Source organism: Scyliorhinus torazame, chromosome 24 (assembly GCF_047496885.1).
Source record: "Scyliorhinus torazame isolate Kashiwa2021f chromosome 24, sScyTor2.1, whole genome shotgun sequence".
Classification (NCBI taxonomy): Eukaryota; Metazoa; Chordata; class Chondrichthyes; order Carcharhiniformes; family Scyliorhinidae; genus Scyliorhinus; species Scyliorhinus torazame.
Genome location: NC_092730.1, coordinates 16,707,605 through 16,721,930, shown reverse-complemented (window position 1 = coordinate 16,721,930; position 14,326 = coordinate 16,707,605). Strand labels below are relative to the sequence as shown.

The 14,326-nt window shown below is 56.4% G+C and overlaps 1 protein-coding gene across 2 annotated transcripts in view; it reads right to left on the bottom strand.

Annotated features, from left to right (window-relative positions):
* Nucleotides 1–3,999: 3,999 nt before the first annotated feature.
* Nucleotides 4,000–14,326, bottom strand: part of polr2g (RNA polymerase II subunit G) — a 50,839-nt gene continuing 40,512 nt past the window's right edge. For both annotated transcript variants that reach the window (XM_072489408.1, XM_072489407.1), the window contains exons 6-8: nt 6,454–6,525; nt 5,239–5,272; nt 4,000–4,923 (exon numbers count right to left, since the gene is read on the bottom strand). In XM_072489408.1, the coding sequence (XP_072345509.1) occupies nt 4,910–4,923; nt 5,239–5,272; nt 6,454–6,525 (120 nt within the window). In that variant the 3' untranslated portion in view covers nt 4,000–4,909. The remainder of the gene's footprint in view (nt 4,924–5,238; nt 5,273–6,453; nt 6,526–14,326) is intronic.

Sequence of the window (14,326 nt, the reverse complement as noted above, 5' to 3'; positions counted from 1 at the left end):
GACCCTGGAGCTGTGAAGCAATTGTGCTATCCACAATGCTACCGTGCTGCCCCTTAACCAATTTAAAAAAAATAACTGCCTGACGGGGAATTAAAGGTGGTGGGAGCGCAATAACTCAACCAAGTTGAAAAATGAGACTTAAGAGGAGGTCGCCAAATACGAGCTATAGGAACAGGAGTAAGGCCATTCGGCCCATCGAGCCTGCGCCGACCCTCTGATACAGCACCTCGTGCAAACCCACTCCCCTGACCGATCCCAGTAACCCCCACTTAAACTGCACATCTTTGGACTGTGGGAGCAAACCGGAGCACCCGGAGGAAACCCACGCTCACACGGGGGGGGGGGGAGAACGTGCAGACCCCGCACAGACAGGGACCCGAGGCCGGGAATCGAACCCGGGTCCCTGGCGCCGCTCCGTCTAAAATAGTCGATCTCTTACTCCGGAACCGCGTCCTCGGTCCTAGGGGTTAACCTACGGCGGCACGGTAGCACAGCGGTTAGCACTGTTGCTTCACAGCTCCAGGGTCTCGGGTTCGATTCCCGGCTTGGGTCACCGTCTGTGCGGAGACTGCACGTTCTCCCCCCCCCCCCCCCCTGTGTCTGCGTGGGTTTCCGCCCACAAGTCCCCGAAAGACGTGCTTGTTGGGTGAATTGGACATTCTGAATTCTCCCTCCGTGTCCCCGAACAGGCGCCGGAATGTGGCGACGAGGGGATTTTCACAGTCACCTCATTGCAGCGTTAATGTGAGCCTACTTGTGACCATGAAGATTAGTACGATTATTAATTGGATCAGTGCCAGTTGGCGAAAACGCAGCTGCTTCCTTGAGCGGAGGGAGGTTCATTGACTTCTATGGTGGACAACATCACTCCAGGCTGCCCAGTGTCCCAGCCGTCCCCACTTGCAGACAGTCACATGCCCATTCCCCAGTTAACAGCGCAGTTAAACCCAGGCAACACAACAGCCGTTAAACCGTAACAATATCATCAATAAAACAATTCAAATAATTTGGGTCGGACCCTAGGCGGCATGCTTTTTGGAGGGTCGGTACAGACTAGATGGACCCTTCTGCACTGCAGGGGTTCTATGAATCTGCAAAGCCAGCAGTCTCGGCGGTAACTATCTACAATCGCAGTTGCTGGTCCCTGCTCAGGCCCAGCAGGTCCCTGCTCAGCCCCTGACCTGCGAACTTCGTACTCCCATGTGCCACACGGGGAGATCGATAATGGTTTTCCCTGGGGCAGCACGGTGGCGCAAGTGGTTAGCACTGCTGCCTCACGGCGCCGAGGTCCCGGGTTCGATCCCGGCCCTGGGTCACTGTCCGTGTGGAGTTTGCACATTCTCCCCGTGTTTCGCTCCCACAACCCAAAAGATGTGCAGGGTTAGGTGGATTGGCCGCGCTAAATTGCCCCTTAATTGGGGAAAAAAAAAAATTGGATACTCTAAATTTATTCAAAAAAAAGGATAATGGTTTCCCCGTGGGGAGTTACGACAGCTCCGGCATTGGCGGCGATGCCTTTGGCTGCCTGAGGGGCACTAAGCTCTAGAATTCGCGCCCTAAACCCCTCCAGCTCTCTCTCTCCCCCGTTAAGACACTCCATAAAACCAACCCCGTACTGTCTCCTTGTGTCTTGAGGTGGAACATGGGGCCTTGGGTCCTGCTACGATGTGCAGATGCTGCCCTCTCCTGGTGTTTTGAGGTGTTGCTACCACAAGAAAAGTGAGCTCCCCGACTGGTCTTGTCCACCCATTCACTCGTTGAAAATGTCTCCGCACTGTCAGAGGGTCAGTACTGAGGGAGTGCTGCACTGTCAGAGGGTCAGTACTGAGGGAGTGCTGCACTGTCAGAGGGTCAGTACTGAGGGAGTGCTGCACTGTCGGACGGTCAGTACTGAGGGAGTGCTGCACTGTCGGAGGGTCAGTACTGAGGGAACGCTGCACTGTCACCAAGAGTGTCAGTACTGAGGGAGTGCTGCACTGTCAGAGGGTCAGTACTGAGGGAGTGCTGCACTGTCAGAGGGTCAGTACTGAGGGAACGCTGCACTGTCAGTGGGTCAGTACTGAGGGAGTGCTGCACTGTCGGAGGGTCAGTACTGAGGGAGTGCTGTACTGTCAGAGGGTCAGTACTGAGGGAGTGCTGCACTGTCAGAGGGTCAGTACTGAGTGCTGCACTGTCAGAGGGTCAGTACTGAGGGAGTGCTGCACTGTCGGAGGGTCAGTACTGAGGGAGTGCTGTACTGTCAGAGGGTCAGTACTGAGGGAGTGCTGCACTGTCAGAGGGTCAGTACTGAGGGAGTGCTGCACTGTCAGAGGGTCGGTACTGAGGGAGTGCTGCACTGTCAGAGGGTCAGTACTGAGGGAGTGCTGCACTGTCAGAGGGTCAGTACTGCGGGAGTGTAGCACAGTCGGAGGGTCAGTACTGAGGGAGTGCTGCACTGTCGGAGGGTCAGTACTGAGGGTGTGCAGCACTGTCAGAACTGAGGGAGTGCTGCACTGTCGGAGGGGCTGAATGGAATCACTGTCCCTGGAGGCTGAGAATCTTGCCGTTTCCTCAGGTTGCTGTGAGGCCTGTTCAGGTCATTCTGCACAAGATGGCAGCAAAGCCTCCTTCACAATTGGAGGAGGAACAGGTGGAGGACGAGGAGACTCCCAGGAGCTCCGTACCCCCTCCCGTGGTGAAGGTGAGTATTACAGAGGTCAGGGACAGGAGGGGCCGGCACTGGGCTAGAGGGTCCTCGGGGCAGTGCTTGGTATGGGAACATGTCAATACTGGGGCCTCGCGGAAACGGCTGTTTCACAATAAATACGGCTTTATCATTGATCCAGAGATCAATAACACGGGGAGGTGGTGGTAGTGGGACTGTCACTGGGCCGGCAGTCGAGAGGCCCCAGGCTTTCTCTCTGGGGGCACGGGTTCAAATCCCACCAGCTTTCAATTCATAAAATCTGGATTGAAAATTAATTTCTGTCACCTCCTCCAACCCTCCCTATCTCTGTCACCTCCTCCAGCCCCCTACAACCCTCCCTATCTCTGTAACCTCCTCCAGCACCTACAACCCTCCCTATCTCTGTAACCTCCTCCAGCCCCGACAACCCTCCCTATCTCTGTAACCTCCTCCAGCACCTACAACCCTCCCCATCTCTGTAACCTCCTCCACCCCGACAACACTCCCTATCTCTGTAACCTCCTCCAGCCCCTACACCCCTCCCTATCTCTGTAACCTCCTCCAGCCCCGACAACCCTCCCTATCTCTGTAACCTCCTCCACCCCGACAACACTCCCTATCTCTGTAACCTCCTCCAAACCCCACAACCCTCCCTATCTCTGTAACCTCCTCCAGCCCCTACAACCCTCCCTCTCTCTGTAACCTCCTCCAGCCCCGACAACCCTCCCTATCTCTGTAACCTCCTCCAGCCCAGACAACCCTCCCTATCCCTGTAACCTCCTCCAGCCCCTACAACCCTCCCTATCTCTGTAACCTCCTCCAGCCCCTACAACCCTTCCCTATCTCTGTAACCTCCTCCAGCCCCGACAACCCTCCCTATCTCTGTAACCTCCTCCAGCCCCTACAACCCTCCCTCTCTCTGTAACCTCCTCCAGCCCCGACAACCCTCCCTATCTCTGTAACCTCCTCCAGCCCCTACAACCCTCCCTATCTCTGTAACCTCCTCCAGCCCCTACAACCCTCCCTATCTCTGTAACCTCCTCCAGTCCCTACAACCCTCCCTCTCTCTGTAACCTCCTCCAGCCCCGACAACCCTCCCTATCTCTGTAACCTCCTCCAGCCCCCACAACCATGGCCTAGTTCTGCCTTCAAACAGTAACTGCCGTCTCAGTGTTATCATCAGTCGATCGAGTTACAAGTTGATGCGACATTCCAGACTGTGCCATTTCGACGAGCGGGATTCGAACGTCATCACTTTTAACAATAAACTTAACGTAACAGAGAAAGAAGCAAGCCTGGAGTTGCAGCTTCAGGAACAAAAACAAAGCAGCAGGTTTGCGGGTTTATTAGTATTTCTTTATTGGATTCTGTTCTCGCACGATTCTATACAAACAAACAAAATTATAGGAATATTCAGTCACAGGAATGTCAGATCGGGAAGGTTTTCCCCCCCCCACACGCCAGCACTCGTCTCCAGCAGCCAGACGCGGACTTCAAAACTCACGGCAAACGCTCGATGCCGGAGACGTACCGATGAACAGGAGCAGCCAAAACGCTCACCAAAATGGGGGGGGGGGGGGGGGGGTGGTGCACCCTCAGGACGCTGGTAGGTAAATTAGGCGGCACCCACCGGTTGGGGAAAGGCAGACGGCGTGAGCGGGCGTGCCCGCTGCCCAAGAGGAGCTCAATCGCCGCGTCTGGTCAGATTGGGAGCGGGTATGAAGGCAGAAATCGGCACGCGAGCTCAGCGGGTCCGGCAGCAGCCGGTGGGAGGGGGTCAACGCCCCGGGTCCTTGCCACTCTTCTTCAGAGACACGAGGAAGAGTCCTTCGGCTCGGCAGAGGAGCCGCCAGGACACGGATCCTTCTCTCCCCTCGGGCGCTGCCAGTCCCGCCGAGCGTTTGCGGCCTCTCTCGTTCAGATTTTCAGCGGTTCGCCGTATTTGATTTTCGCGCCGGCTTACGGAGGTTCCCCGGCGGAAGTGCGTCCCCCCCCCCCCCCCCCCCGGACAAGAGGGGGGAGTCCGCCGATTCGCCGACCCTGCTGAAAGCGGGACGTTTGGATCAATCGCCGTCGCACCAGCACAGGCTCGGGTGGTGGGGGGGGGGGGGGAGCCAGCGAGCGGACGCCGCGTCGTTCGAGAGGCAGGGACGGAAGAATGTATCCGGGAGGGAAAGGTGTTATCTTCAGGCCGTGTCCGCTCCCCCCCTCCCTTCCGCCAGCTCTGAAGGATTGCCGGTCGCTTTAGCTCACAAGTCCTGCAAGGAGGGAAGATAATTAAAGGTTTAACCACTGGGAGCGATGATGTATCCAAGAACAGGTCCACCCCTCTCCCTCCAAGGCCGATACCAATGCTCCACTCCCATCGCGCACCAATCTGGGCACCTGACACCATCTCAAGCCTACCTCCGACTTAACTCTCGTACAATAGGGTCTGGTGCCCCCCACCCAGTGACAGCCCGCAGGCAGTGTTCAGCCTCGGCTGTGCACTCCATACCCGGTGTCCAGCGAAGATGCCCGCGGAACAGGACCGGCGTAAACCCCCGTTGGGCAGAGGCAGCAGTCACACTCACCCAAGTAGTCGTCCATCAGAGAGCCAATAGCAAACTGGAAGGGAAGGGAAACGAGAGTGTCAAGGTCACCGCAGCTCGCAATTCAATTCCCGTCGGTAAAATCCGGCGTGTGGAAAACAAACCCAGGGTCCCCCTCCCCGCCTCCTCCACCCGGCCGTGGCCCTGACATGTGCCTCCAGCACTAGGGTCCCGTGACGTTCATCAAAGTATTGTCAGAGTCTTCAGCCCCGTGTGGCGAGTGTTTGGTTGTGTCTGTGTTGTGGGTGTGTGCACTCGCGTGTTTGTGCGCTGCACGCGCGTGTTTGTGCGCTGCACGCGCGTGTTTGTGCGCTGCACGCGCGTGTTTGTGCGTTGCGCGCGCGTTGTCTATGTGTTGTGTGTGCGTGTGTGTTCTCCCAGTGAGCCAGAGAAGACAGAGCCAGGAGTGAGACACAGCTAAGAGTGAGTTTGGGAATTTGAATCTAGGTGGGAATTGAATTAAATCAGTAAGGCAGCTCCTTTTAAATTAAGCTAGTGTTGTGTGCACGCGCTGTGCGCGTGTTGGTGTGCGTGTTGTGTGTATGTTGGTGTGCGTGTTGTGTGTATGTTGGTGTGCGTGTTGTGTGCATGTTGGTGTGCGTGTTGTGTGCATGTTGGTGTGCATGTTGGTGTGCATGTTGGTGTGCATGTTGGTGTGCGTGTTGTGTGTATGTTGGTGTGCGTGTTGTGTGTATGTTGGTGTGCGTGTTGTGTGTATGTTGGTGTGCGTGTTGTGTGTATGTTGGTGTGCGTGTTGTGTGTATGTTGGTGTGCGTGTTGTGTGTATGTTGGTGTGCGTGTTGTGTGTATGTTGGTGTGCGTGTTGTGTGCATGTTGGTGTGCGTGTTGTGTGCATGTTGGTGTGCGTGTTGTGTGCATGTTGGTGTGCGTGTTGTGTGTATGTTGGTGTGCGTGTTGTGTGTATGTTGGTGTGCGTGTTGTGTGTATGTTGGTGTGCGTGTTGTGTGTTTGTTGGTGCACACACACACGGGCATCTCGGTGCATCGATGGAGTCATTGATGGAATGAAAATTATTTCGAAACCCCCTCGGGGCTGACCAGGAATAAAATACTCCGGGAATATCCCTCGCTGACCCCCCGCCCCGGCGGCTGCTCGATACGCAGTCCAGCCTCTCGTCACCGGGTACGCGGGTAGCCATTATACAATAATTCGCAAAACATTGGGCTGTGTACTCACAATGTCGTTTTTATCCACTCTGGTCCCTACGACCTTCAGTCGAATTTCATCGTCTTGTTGGATAACAATGTCCTGGAAACAAAAGTCACAAGAGTTGGGAGGCCCCTTGGTCAGTCAGGGTTTGGCAGCTGTGCCGAACAGTGTGTCCAGCTTATATTCACACAGTGTGGCCAGCTTATATTCACACAGCGTGGCCAGCTTATATTCACACAGTGTGGCCAGCTTATATTCACACAGCGTGGCCAGCTTATATTCACACAGCGTGGCCAGCTTGTAGGGAGGGGTGTCGGGGCTGGAGGAGGATACAGAGATAGGGAGGGTTGTAGGGGCTGGAGGAGGTTACAGAGATAGGGAGGGTTGTTGGGGCTGGAGGAGGATACAGAGATAGGGAGGGTTGTTGGGACTGGAGGAGGTTACAGAGATAGGGAGGGCTGTAGGGGCTGGAGGAGAATACAGAGATAGGGAGGGTTGTTGGGACTGGAGGAGGTTACAGAGAGAGGGAGGGTTGGAGGAGGTTACAGAGATAGGCAGGGTTGTAGGGGCTGGAGGAGAATACAGACATAGGGAGGGTTGTTGGGGCTGGAGGAGGTTACAGAGATAGGGAGGGTTGTAGGGGCTGGAGGAGGTTACAGAGATAGGGAGGGCTGTAGGGCCTGGAGGAGGATACAGAGATAGGGAGAGTTGTCGGGGCTGGAGGAGGTTACAGAGATAGGGAGGGTTGTCGGGGCTGGAGGAGGTTACAGAGATAGGGAGGGTTGTCGGGGCTGGAGGTGGTTACAGAGATAGGGAGGGGTGCAGGGGCTGGAGGAGAATACAGAGATAGGGAGGGGTGTCCGGGCTGGAGGAGGTTACAGAGATAGGGAGGGTTGTCGGGGCTGGAGGAGGATACAGAGATAGGGAGGGTTGTAGGGGCTGGAGGAGGTTACAGAGATAGGGAGGGTTGTTGGGGCTGGAGGAGGATACAGAGATAGGGAGGGTTGTAGGGGCTGGAGGAAGTTACAGAGATAGGGAGGGTTGTAGGGGCTGGAGGAGGTTACAGCGATAGGGAGGGTTGTGAATATAAGCTGTGAATATAAGCTGGCCACGCTGTGTGAATATAAGCTGGCCACGCTGTGTGAATATAAGCTGGACACACTGTTCGGCACAGCTGCCAAACCTCCTCCAGCCCGGACACCCCTCCCTATCTGTGTAACCTCCTCCAGCCCCTACAACCCTCCCTATCTCTGTATCCTCCTCCTAGCCCTTACACCCCTCCCTATCTCTGTAACCTCCTCCAGCCCCTACAACCCTCCCTATCTCTGTATCCTCCTCCTAGCCCTTACACCCCTCCCTATCTCTGTAACCTCCTCCTGCCCCTACAACCCTCCCTATCTCTGTAACCTCCTCCAGCCCGGACACCCCTCCCTATCTCTGTAACCTCCTCCAGCCCCTACAACCCTCCCTATCTCTGTATCCTCCTCCTAGCCCTTACACCCCTCCCTATCTCTGTAACCTCCTCCAGCCCCTACAACCCTCCCTATCTCTGTAACTTCCTCCAGCCCCTACAACCCTCCCTATCTCTGTAACTTCCTCCAGCCCCGACAACCCTCCCTATCGCTGTAACCTCCTCCAGCCCCTACAACCCTCCCTATCTCTGTAACTTCCTCCAGCCCCTACAACCCTCCCTATCTCTGTATCCTCCTCCAGCCCCAACAACCCTCCCTATCTCTGTAACCTCCTCCAGCCCCTACACCCCTCCCTATCTCTGTAACCTCCTCCTGCCCCTACAACCCTCCCTATCTCTGTAACCTCCTCCAGCCCGGACACCCCTCCCTATCTCTGTAACCTCCTCCAGCCCCTACAACCCTCCCTATCTCTGTATCCTCCTCCGAGCCCTTACACCCCTCCCTATCTCTGTAACCTCCTCCAGCCCCTACAACCCTCCCTATCTCTGTAACTTCCTCCAGCCCCTACAACCCTCCCTATCTCTGTAACTTCCTCCAGCCCCGACAACCCTCCCTATCGCTGTAACCTCCTCCAGCCCCTACAACCCTCCCTATCTCTGTAACTTCCTCCAGCCCCTACAACCCTCCCTATCTCTGTATCCTCCTCCAGCCCCAACAACCCTCCCTATCTCTGTAACCTCCTCCAGCCCCTACAACCCTCCCTATCTCTGTATCCTCCTCCAGCCCCGACAACCCTCCCTATCTCTGTAACCTCCTCCAGCCCGGACACCCCTCCCTATCTCTGTATTCTCCTCCAGCCCCTACAACCCTCCCTATCTCTGTAACCTCCTCCAGCCCCTACAACCGTCCCTATCTCTGTAACTATCTCAGGATACAGAGATAGGGAGGGTTGTAGGGGCTGGAGGAAGTTACAGAGATAGGGACGGTTGTAGGGGCTGGAGGAGGTTACAGAGATAGGGAGGGTTGTAGGGGCTGGAGGAGAATACAGAGATAGGGAGGGTTGTAGGGGCTGGAGGAGGTTACAGCGATAGGGAGGGTTGTCGGGGCTGGAGGAAGTTACAGAGATAGGGAGGGTTGTAGGGGCTGGAGGAAGTTACAGAGATAGGGAGGGTTGTAGGGGCTGGAGGAGGTTACAGAGATAGGGAGGGGTGTAAGGGCCAGGAGGAGGATACAGAGATAGGGAGGGTTGTAGGGGCTGGAGGAGGTTACAGAGATAGGGAGGGGTGTCCGGGCTGGAGGAGGTTACAGAGATAGGGAGGGTTGTAGGGGCAGGAGGAGGTTACAGAGATAGGGAGGGGTGTAGGGGCTGGAGGAGGTTACAGAGATAGGGAGGGTTGTAGGGGCTGGAGGAAGTTACAGAGATAGGGAGGGTTGTAGGGGCTGGAGGAGGTTACAGAGATAGGGAGGGGTGTAAGGGCTAGGAGGAGGATACAGAGATAGGGAGGGTTGTAGGGGCTGGAGGAGGTTACAGAGATAGGGAGGGGTGTAAGGGCTAGGAGGAGGATACAGAGATAGGGAGGGTTGTAGGGGCTGGAGGAGGTTACAGAGATAGGGAGGGGTGTCCGGGCTGGAGGAGGTTACAGAGATAGGGAGGGTTGTAGGGGCTGGAGGAGGATACAGAGATAGGGAGGGTTGTAGGGGCTGGAGGAGGTTACAGAGATAGGGAGGGTTGTTGGGGCTGGAGGAGGATACAGAGATAGGGAGGGCTGTAGGGGCTGGAGGAAGTTACAGAGATAGGGAGGGTTGTCGGGGCTGGAGGAGGATACAGAGATAGGGAGGGTTGTAGGGGCTGGAGGAGGTTACAGAGATAGGGAGGGTTGTTGGGGCTGGAGGAGGATACAGAGATAGGGAGGGTTGTAGGGGCTGGAGGAGGTTACAGCGATAGGGAGGGTTGTCGGGGCTGGAGGAAGTTACAGAGATAGGGAGGGTTGTAGGGGCTGGAGGAAGTTACAGAGATAGGGAGGGTTGTAGGGGCTGGAGGAGGTTACAGAGATAGGGAGGGGTGTAAGGGCCAGGAGGAGGATACAGAGATAGGGAGGGTTGTAGGGGCTGGAGGAGGTTACAGAGATAGGGAGGGGTGTCCGGGCTGGAGGAGGTTACAGAGATAGGGAGGGTTGTAGGGGCAGGAGGAGGTTACAGAGATAGGGAGGGGTGTAGGGGCTGGAGGAGGTTACAGAGATAGGGAGGGTTGTAGGGGCTGGAGGAAGTTACAGAGATAGGGAGGGTTGTAGGGGCTGGAGGAGGTTACAGAGATAGGGAGGGGTGTAAGGGCTAGGAGGAGGATACAGAGATAGGGAGGGTTGTAGGGGCTGGAGGAGGTTACAGAGATAGGGAGGGGTGTAAGGGCTAGGAGGAGGATACAGAGATAGGGAGGGTTGTAGGGGCTGGAGGAGGTTACAGAGATAGGGAGGGGTGTCCGGGCTGGAGGAGGTTACAGAGATAGGGAGGGTTGTAGGGGCTGGAGGAGGATACAGAGATAGGGAGGGTTGTAGGGGCTGGAGGAGGTTACAGAGATAGGGAGGGTTGTTGGGGCTGGAGGAGGATACAGAGATAGGGAGGGCTGTAGGGGCTGGAGGAAGTTACAGAGATAGGGAGGGTTGTCGGGGCTGGAGGAGGATACAGAGATAGGGAGGGTTGTAGGGGCTGGAGGAGGTTACAGAGATAGGGAGGGTTGTTGGGGCTGGAGGAGGATACAGAGATAGGGAGGGTTGTAGGGGCTGGAGGAAGTTACAGAGATAGGGAGGGTTGTAGGGGCTGGAGGAGGTTACAGCGATAGGGAGGGTTGTCGGGGCTGGAGGAAGTTACAGAGATAGGGAGGGTTGTAGGGGCTGGAGGAAGTTACAGAGATAGGGAGGGTTGTAGGGGCTGGAGGAGGTTACAGAGATAGGGAGGGTTGTAGGGGCTGGAGGAAGTTACAGAGATAGGGAGGGTTGTAGGGGCTGGAGGAGGTTACAGAGATAGGGAGGGGTGTAAGGGCTAGGAGGAGGATACAGAGATAGGGAGGGTTGTAGGGGCTGGAGGAGGTTACAGAGATAGGGAGGGGTGTAAGGGCTAGGAGGAGGATACAGAGGTAGGGAGGGTTGTAGGGGCTGGAGGAGGTTACAGAGATAGGGAGGGGTGTCCGGGCTGGAGGAGGTTACAGAGATAGGGAGGGTTGTAGGGGCTGGAGGAGGATACAGAGATAGGGAGGGTTGTAGGGGCTGGAGGAGGTTACAGAGATAGGGAGGGTTGTTGGGGCTGGAGGAGGATACAGAGATAGGGAGGGTTGTAGGGGCTGGAGGAAGTTACAGAGATAGGGAGGGTTGTAGGGGCTGGAGGAGGTTACAGCGATAGGGAGGGTTGTCGGGGCTGGAAGAAGTTACAGAGATAGGGAGGGTTGTAGGGGCTGGAGGAGGTTACAGAGATAGGGAGGGTTGTAGGGGCTGGAGGAGGTTACAGAGATAGGGAGGGTTGTCGGGGCTGGAGGAAGTTACAGAGATAGGGAGGGTTGTCGGGGCTGGAGGAGGTTACAGAGATAGGGAGGGTTGTAGGGGCTGGAGGAGAATACAGAGATAGGGAGGGGTGTCCGGGCTGGAGGAGGTTACAGAGATAGGGAGGGTTGTCGGGGCTGGAGGAGGATACAGAGATAGGGAGGGTTGTAGGGGCTGGAGGAGGTTACAGAGATAGGGAGGGTTGTTGGGGCTGGAGGAGGATACAGAGATAGGGAGGGTTGTAGGGGCTGGAGGAAGTTACAGAGATAGGGAGGGTTGTAGGGGCTGGAGGAGGTTACAGCGATAGGGAGGGTTGTAGGGGCTGGAGGAGGTTACAGAGATAGGGAGGGTTGTAGGGGCTGGAGGAGGTTACAGCGATAGGGAGGGTTGTCGGGGCTGGAGGAAGTTACAGAGATAGGGAGGGTTGTAGGGGCTGGATGAAGTTACAGAGATAGGGAGGGTTGTAGGGGCTGGAGGAGGTTACAGAGATAGGGAGGGGTGTAAGGGCTAGGAGGAGGATACAGAGATAGGGAGGGTTGTAGGGGCTGGAGGAGGTTACAGAGATAGGGAGGGGTGTCCGTGCTGGAGGAGGTTACAGAGATAGGGAGGGTTGTAGGGGCTGGAGGAGGATACAGAGATAGGGAGAGTTGTAGGGGCTGGAGGAGGTTACAGAGATAGGGAGGGTTGTTGGGGCTGGAGGAGGATACAGAGATAGGGAGGGTTGTAGGGGCTGGAGGAAGTTACAGAGATAGGGACGGTTGTAGGGGCTGGAGGAGGTTACAGAGATAGGGAGGGTTGTAGGGGCTGGAGGAGAATACAGAGATAGGGAGGGGTGTCCGGGCTGGAGGAGGTTACAGCGATAGGGAGGGTTGTCGGGGCTGGAGGAAGTTACAGAGATAGGGAGGGTTGTAGGGGCTGGAGGAAGTTACAGAGATAGGGAGGGTTGTAGGGGCTGGAGGAGGTTACAGAGATAGGGAGGGGTGTAAGGGCTCGGAGGAGGATACAGAGATAGGGAGGGTTGTAGGGGCTGGAGGAGGTTACAGAGATAGGGAGGGGTGTCCGGGCTGGAGGAGGTTACAGAGATAGGGAGGGTTGTAGGGGCAGGAGGAGGTTACAGAGATAGGGAGGGGTGTAGGGGCTGGAGGAGGTTACAGAGATAGGGAGGGTTGTTGGGGCTGGAGGAGGATACAGAGATAGGGAGGGTTGTAGGGGCTGGAGGAAGTTACAGAGATAGGGAGGGTTGTAGGGGCTGGAGGAGGTTACAGCGATAGGGAGGGTTGTCGGGGCTGGAGGAAGTTACAGAGATAGGGAGGGTTGTAGGGGCTGGAGGAAGTTACAGAGATAGGGAGGGTTGTAGGGGCTGGAGGAGGTTACAGAGATAGGGAGGGGTGTAAGGGCTAGGAGGAGGATACAGAGATAGGGAGGGTTGTAGGGGCTGGAGGAGGTTACAGAGATAGGGAGGGGTGTCCGGGCTGGAGGAGGTTACAGAGATAGGGAGGGTTGTAGGGGCAGGAGGAGGTTACAGAGATAGGGAGGGGTGTAAGGGCTAGGAGGAGGATACAGAGATAGGGAGGGTTGTAGGGGCTGGAGGAGGTTACAGAGATAGGGAGGGGTGTAAGGGCTAGGAGGAGGATACAGAGATAGGGAGGGTTGTAGGGGCTGGAGGAGGTTACAGAGATAGGGAGGGGTGTCCGGGCTGGAGGAGGTTACAGAGATAGGGAGGGTTGTAGGGGCTGGAGGAAGTTACAGAGATAGGGAGGGTTGGAGGGGCTGGAGGAGGTTACAGAGATAGGGAGGGGTGTAAGGGCTAGGAGGAGGATACAGAGATAGGGAGGGTTGTAGGGGCTGGAGGAGGTTACAGAGATAGGGAGGGGTGTAAGGGCTAGGAGGAGGATACAGAGATAGGGAGGGTTGTAGGGGCTGGAGGAGGTTACAGAGATAGGGAGGGGTGTAAGGGCTAGGAGGAGGATACAGAGATAGGGAGGGTTGTAGGGGCTGGAGGAGGTTACAGAGATAGGGAGGGGTGTCCGGGCTGGAGGAGGTTACAGAGATAGGGAGGGTTGTAGGGGCTGGAGGAAGTTACAGAGATAGGGAGGGTTGTAGGGGCTGGAGGAGGTTACAGAGATAGGGAGGGGTGTAAGGGCTAGGAGGAGGATACAGAGATAGGGAGGGTTGTAGGGGCTGGAGGAGGTTACAGAGATAGGGAGGGGTGTAAGGGCTAGGAGGATGATACAGAGATAGGGAGGGTTGTAGGGGCTGGAGGAGGTTACAGAGATAGGGAGGGGTGTAAGGGCTAGGAGGAGGATACAGAGATAGGGAGGGTTGTAGGGGCTGGAGGAGGTTACAGAGATAGGGAGGGGTGTCCGGGCTGGAGGAGGTTACAGAGATAGGGAGGGTTGTAGGGGCTGGAGGAGGATACAGAGATAGGGAGGGTTGTAGGGGCTGGAGGAGGTTACAGAGATAGGGAGGGTTGTTGGGGCTGGAGGAGGATACAGAGATAGGGAGGGTTGTAGGGGCTGGAGGAAGTTACAGAGATAGGGAGGGTTGTAGGGGCTGGAGGAGGTTACAGCGATAGGGAGGGTTGTCGGGGCTGGAGGAAGTTACAGAGATAGGGAGGGTTGTAGGGGCTGGACGAGGTTACAGAGATAGGGAGGGTTGTAGGGGCTGGAGGAGGTTACAGAGATAGGGAGGGTTGTCGGGGCTGGAGGAAGTTACAGAGATAGGGAGGGTTGTCGGGGCTGGAGGAGGTTACAGAGATAGGGAGGGTTGTAGGGGCTGGAGGAGGATACAGAGACAGGGAGGGTTGTCGGGGCTGGAGGAAGTTACAGAGATAGGGAGGGTTGTAGGGGCTGGAGGAGGTTACAGAGATAGGGAGGGGTGTAAGGGCTAGGAGGAGGATACAGAGATAGGGAGGGTTGTAGGGGCTGGAGGAGGATACAGAGATAGGGAGGGTTGTCG